General features: G+C 46.4%; 1 protein-coding gene across 3 annotated transcripts in view; it reads left to right on the top strand.

The window, feature by feature from the left end:
* The first annotated feature begins 1,279 nt into the window (after nucleotides 1–1,279).
* The window catches only part of BAIAP2L2 (BAI1 associated protein 2 like 2), a 92,316-nt gene continuing 87,479 nt past the window's right edge, over nucleotides 1,280–6,116 (top strand). Inside the window, exons 1-2 of one of the 3 annotated variants that reach the window (XM_029590154.1) lie at nucleotides 1,280–1,728; nucleotides 3,840–3,915. In XM_029590154.1, coding sequence (XP_029446014.1) covers nucleotides 1,678–1,728; nucleotides 3,840–3,915 — 127 coding nt within the window. In that variant the 5' untranslated portion in view covers nucleotides 1,280–1,677. The remainder of the gene's footprint in view (nucleotides 1,729–3,839; nucleotides 3,916–6,116) is intronic. The other 2 variants (XM_029590155.1, XM_029590156.1) reach the window with 2 other exon arrangements.

Genomic DNA, 6,116 nt, shown 5'->3' with positions numbered 1-6,116 from the left:
AATGTGTACAATACTGTAACCCAAAGATTGTATGTAAGTGGCTGTGTGATCTGTTATGCTGTGTCTGGGTCCCTCGGCCAGCTGTTGGGAGTATCTTAGTAAGAGATCAGTGAAGAGTGTGGATGTTTGATGCACTCATAAGATTTTCATAACACTGGGGAAAAATGAGCAATGCACCTGTAATATATATGTGTGCATACAATTAATGGATTACATATATCTATGAGAATAATGCTCCAGTCGTATTGTGTTTCAAGTTAATTGATGAGTGCATCACTGATGGCCCTGTTGGTTCTGTTGACCCATTGTTGGATTGTTCATTGCCACTGTCCTAGGGGTGCTAGAATAGAAGGAACAGCGGTAGGAGAGAGAGGAAGCCGGTTCAGGGGCAGTGGTGGCAAATTTATGCAAATGAGGGGAAGATCAGGTGGTCAGGTTCCCCCTCCCCCCCCCAGACCTCAAGTGTCCAGTTCTGGTCTGGAAAAAGTGGACAACCTGGGGGAATGGGAGGGAAAGGAAGGACCTATAGGTCCTTGCCCTAAATCTTTGAAGTACCTAGCAACACCCCTGCTCAAGATCTTAAAAAAAAAAAAAAACCAGTCCTTGTCCTGTGTCCTGGGGTGAAGGCTCCAGTGGGGTCTCTAGTTATCATCTTACTCCTGATCTTCTCCCCAAGCTGCTTAGATGGATCTCGCTGGATGAAAGGTACCCGGGCTAGGAAAAGTCAGATCTTCACTTTCCCCAACCCTTAGGCAGGAAGGGCGGCATTATACTTCCTCCCCAACTCAAGAAAAGAACAAAACCACAATCTTCCCAAAACTCCAAGAATAACTCTCTCTTATGGCGAATCAACATTGTCCCTCTACTGGTAGTGAGAGGGGCACAGCAGGTCTTCTCTACCCCTCCCCTCCTCCAGTCAAGAGCAGGGATTCCCAAAAAGAGAAAACAAAATTTCCAAAAATGACTTCCAAACAATTCAATTTATCCACACCTGAGCCAAACCCTTCTCGGCAGGGAGATGTTAGTCTATGAGATTTAAGACAAGAGACAGTAAAGAAACAGCTCCTTCCACCTCAAGAGCCAACCTCAAAATGCACCACTACTCCCTATCCTCCCCCTCCCCCCCTTTTATGCAATCAAGAACTCACTCCTCCAGCGAGCCTCAGAGGAGGTGCTGTTCAGAACGGTATACCCCTCTCCTAACTCTAACACCACGGCTTACACTAGGGCCATCGAGTGGAGACCTAGGGGGTCTGTACACTAGGATAGGTGTTGTCAGGGTATAACAATTTGAGGCACTTGTACTGGGATATACCAGTGTGGCAGAGCTGTTTTTAGGTGACAGTTTGAGGTATAGTAGTTTGTGGGAGCTGAGTTTTGGGGTATGCAAGGACAGGGAATGTCAGTCTGATGGGGTATTAAACATGGTTAATATTAAGCACTTAAGGGCATACGGCACGGCTGAGCTGGGTCTCGGGCAGGAGGTGACATTTCTGTCCAGGTGTTTTATTACAGGTGAGATCGGGTTAAATAGCTGGCTGGTGAATTATTAAACTAGTCCTGCTGCTCCTATTCGTTTCTTCCCTTTATGGGGTCTGAAGGCAGAGAAGCTCAGCTCTGCTGCAGAGTCCCTCGGAGGCTGATCGGCGCAGAGGGCGTGAGCGGAGGGGAAGAGCGATGGCTCACCAAATGGATCAGTTCTACAGTTCCACCATCAACATTTACAAGGTGAGTGCCTTTGTGCCAGTGCCCCCCTGCCTGGCAGTCCAGTCCGGCAGATTCCCTGACCGTCAGCCATGCTTATCCTGTCATCCAGGTCCTAGTCTGGAAACGGCTGCTGAGACCTCCTGCTGAGTTGGGGCAGTTAGGCCCTACCCCTGCCCACTGGCAGTAGCCCAGTTACTTAGCACTGCTGGGTGATGCTGCAGGCAATGGGGGGTGGAGGGGGAAGGACCTCGTGCCTGAGGGGGAGAGGCAGGAGCAAGTGAACTCTGAGAAACAAAGGTCTGCAGTTGTTACTGTAAATTAGTAACAAAGGTTACCAGACTAAAAATACTCACATCAGCTGTACGAAATACAAATCTTTATTTGAAACGTTTCATTGCATTAGTATTTTTTCTTCGTATAGTCTACATATTATACTAGTACAGACTACAGTTAGTGTAGGCTATATAATAAACGTAAAATGGCTGATTCCCTTGCGTCAGGTTTTTCAGAAGCATGCTCTGATTAGTTTCCCCCCCCTTACATAGACCCTCATGGTGCTGGAGGTGCTTCTGTGCTGTTTGGCATGAAATTGCCAGAACGCCGCCCCCCCCCCCCCCCCCCCCCCCCCGCAGTGGAAGTGTTTGATTTCTAGGTCATGATGACGGTGTAAGCCATCTGGGCACCTACATTAGCTTGGCATGAGACCTTCGGGCTACTGGATGCTAACTGTGCCCCAGTTAGCCCTGCTACCCTGCATTATGGCACTCTGCACCGTGTATGCCCTGAATGCTCACTGACCATGTGGGTGCAAGGCCAGCAATATGCTGATGTGCCATAATTAAAAGCGGCGGCCTGGGACACACGGAAAGAAATCGTATACAAGTGAGCCCTCCACACAGGCTTAAGGCAGCAGGAAGTAATACAAGGGACTTTGAACAAGGCACACGTATTCCACTGTCTCACAACCACTGCCTTTGAGAACAGTGCAGTCCCTGGCTGTGACTACCGTTTGTGCATGCAAGGTTTTGTTTCTTTTTTAATTTTAAATAGACCGTGGGTGACACAATAATATTGCAACAGGCAAGGCAGCACAAGCTACCCTTCCTTCTGGGAAAGAGAGGTTATGGAATTTTATAGCATGATTAGCTAGCTATTTTCCACAAGAGTGCCTTCCTCCAGGGCAGTGAGACAAAATCCTAACATTTTTTTTCACTCAACACATTATTAAACTCTGGAATTCATTGCTGGAGGATGTGGCGAAAGCTGTTAGTTTAGCTGGGTTTATAAAAGGTTTGGACAAGTTGCTGGAAGAAAAGTCCTTAAACCATTATTAAGGTGGATTTGGGGAAATCAACTGCTTGCCTCTGGGATAAGCAGCTTGGAATCTATCGACCTTTTGGGATTCTACCAGGTACTGGATTGGCCACTGTTGGAAACAGGATACTGGTCTTGAAGGACCTATGGTCTGACTCAGTATGGCAAATCTTATGTTCATGCTGTTTGCATAACATTACAGTCTGGTGCCAACAATTATAATGTCGGAAATGATCCTGCAACAGAAAGAAAGCTCTTGTTTCAAAAAAAAAAAAAAAGTAATAATTAGCAAAAGTAGAAATGCAAAGGAAGAAAGATTTATATATCTCCAAAGGGAAGAGCTAAAGCAAAACCAAGTCACACGTAGCAGCCGGCACCCAGGTGCTAAGATTCACCCTCCCTGTGGGAGTTTTACATGTCAGAAGTGACAGGCTAAACCATCCCTGGGTTTTCCCCTTTCCAGTCTCTTTGAGAACAGCAGGGTGTCATCAGCTCTTGAAATTCCTGGATTAACGCTGCAGGTGCGCTCATAAAATCTTGTTGCTAGGGGCTGTATCCTGACATCATTGTGCCTCCGTATCTTGGTGCTCTGACACCTGCCCTTATTGCTGGATGATGGCTGACACTGGCTGAATGCTTTTTTTCTGTTGTTGTATGTTTATTATTAGTATCACACACACACACACCCTCAACCCAGGACTGGATCAGTCTGTTTGACTGACCTGTGGTGAAGTCCCTCAGTAAATGTTTAATATTCAGCTCTGTGTAAATCTGTAGTGCTATGGAAACATAAAATCACAATATTGTGTCTGTCACAGAACATTCTGGATCAGTTTAACCCAGCTTTGGAGAACCTCGTGTACTTGGGAAATAACTACCTGCAAGCATTAAACGGTGAGCAACGTCTTTATAGCTTTCTTGCCTGGCCCTTGGCTAGTGTGTGCTTCCTCCCCTTCCTATCATGCCTCAGCCCCTGGTTGACCTCAGGTGCAAAACCCCAAACAAGGAGTGAAACCCGGAGTCTGCCACTTAGCATCGCACAGAGCAAATCAGGGGGGAATCCCGTCTTCAGTTTTAGGTTGGAGGAGGGTTGGGGAGTGACTTTTCATGCTGCTTGGTTGGCCCACAGAATGGTTTTGCTGTTGAGGATCTGGGGCCCCTTTGCTTGTTGGATTGAGTGAGGGGAGGAAGAGAGGGAAGAAGAAAGAAAGAGGGTGGAGAGAGAATTTGAAAAGAAATTAAATCAATTTAACACAGGTTTGAATCTCTTGAACAATTAGTGTCCTCCTCCCTTTTCTTCTTCAAGCCATGAACTTGGAGTCCTACTGTTCCCAGGCAAATTGGAAAGGTGGCCCCATGGATATATTGAGACAAAACTGGGCGTGGCTCATTCTGTCCCTGATGACCTGGAGTCATTTAGCAATTCTTCCCTGCACAGTCCCTAGCAAGGGATGAGAAGAGGAAGGAGCCAGTCACCGTCTGTCAGAGGAAAGCTAGGACGAGCACTAGGCACTCATAGTTCTCTTGCAGAGGGCTAGCATTTCCATGGAGTGGCATAAAGCAGTGCACGCTGCCAAGGGGAGAATTATGCCGGGAGGTGATTGGTTAAAAGGTTTAAGCACTAAAGCCTGGAAAGATGGCCCATGGAAACAGTATATATACACTGGCTTTCTGGCTCAAGCACCTTGCTTTGCCATGCAGAAAGCTCAGGTTTGGTCCCCAGGCCCAGCTTCTGCTTTTCAGGTTGTCCTGGAGCTGAGGATCCGCAGAGGCAATGCTCTCAGCCCCCATGGGCAGGAGGGACCCTCGGGCATCCCCCGATGGTGACCCCCTAGTAGAGTGCACATTAACAAGCTTCCAGAAGTAGCGGAGGTCTTTGGCCCCTGTATAAGGATTGGGCACTGTGATAGTTGGGCTAGGTGGGAAGTTAGCAGGGGAGAGAGGGGGTGTTATAAAATAGGGAAACAACCCCAGATGGTTGCAAACAAAGTCTTATGGTGCCATTGCCCAGTGGAGGTGGAAACTCAAAAAAGCAGGAGGAAACTCCTGCGGTAGAAGATAAAAAGAAACCGTTTATGCCATGTGTTCATATCCAATGACCATCAGACAACAATATCACTATATCTATTTTAATAAGCAGTAAATAAAATGTAATAATTCCAGGGCATTTGAACATGGGTAGGAATTTGATGATCATGATTCAAGCTCATAAATGTATGATACAGAAAAGCAGCAAATAAAATAAATCTAGGCCTTTTATTTTCATAACCATTATTTTTCGGCTCAGCATTTTCCTCTTGCTCCTTCAAGCTTACAGCTCAATCAGCCTCTGCTGGGTCAGTGGCACCATGACCCTTCATTGTAACTACATTGCGCAGAGCTGGGGAAAGATAATCAGATATAGGATATTTAGGGGAGTAGGATGGGGGAAGAACCAGGGGGAAGATTTGTGAGGTTAGGACAGCCAAAGAGGGAGCAAGTCAAGGAGGGGAAGATTGACTAAAATAGAGAAAGGGAGATTAGTGTGGACAGAAGGAGAGAGGTGGGTCAAATTGTTGGGGAAAGACTCAAAGACCATGAGATTGGGAGGGGGTGCCAGAGATGCATAAATCAGAGGAGTGAGATTAAGGGAAGAGAAGATAGATTGGGGAAGATGGGCAGCCAAGAGGGGAAAGACCCAGAGATGGGGATATGGTGAGCTGAGAGGGGAGAATGGAAGTGAGAGAAGTGGAGGATTGGGCGAGGAGACTGGAGGATGAGAGATGATAAAGGAAAAGAAAAGAGCAAGAAATTGAAGAGTAACAGGCAGAGAGGAGAGATGGAAAAGATGAGATGAACAAAAAAGGTGGATTGTCTTTATCACTTCCTCCTCACTGAAGAGGTGGGGAGGAAGTGATGAAGAGAGAAGAAATAGAAAATGGAAATGGAAATGAAATCCTGAAAAGGGGATCAAGAGAAGACAGACAAAAGCAGAAAAAAGAAATCTGGATCTGTAATCCTCAACAACAAAAGCAGAAAAAGCATTTTATTTTTAGATCAGTGATTAGAAGATGTAACAGAGTGATCTAGCAGCTGTATGGCTCCAGGTCAATAGG

The sequence above is a fragment of the Rhinatrema bivittatum genome, chromosome 2, assembly GCF_901001135.1.
Source record: "Rhinatrema bivittatum chromosome 2, aRhiBiv1.1, whole genome shotgun sequence".
Taxonomy (NCBI): Eukaryota; Metazoa; Chordata; class Amphibia; order Gymnophiona; family Rhinatrematidae; genus Rhinatrema; species Rhinatrema bivittatum.
This window is presented reverse-complemented; position numbering and strand designations above follow the sequence as displayed.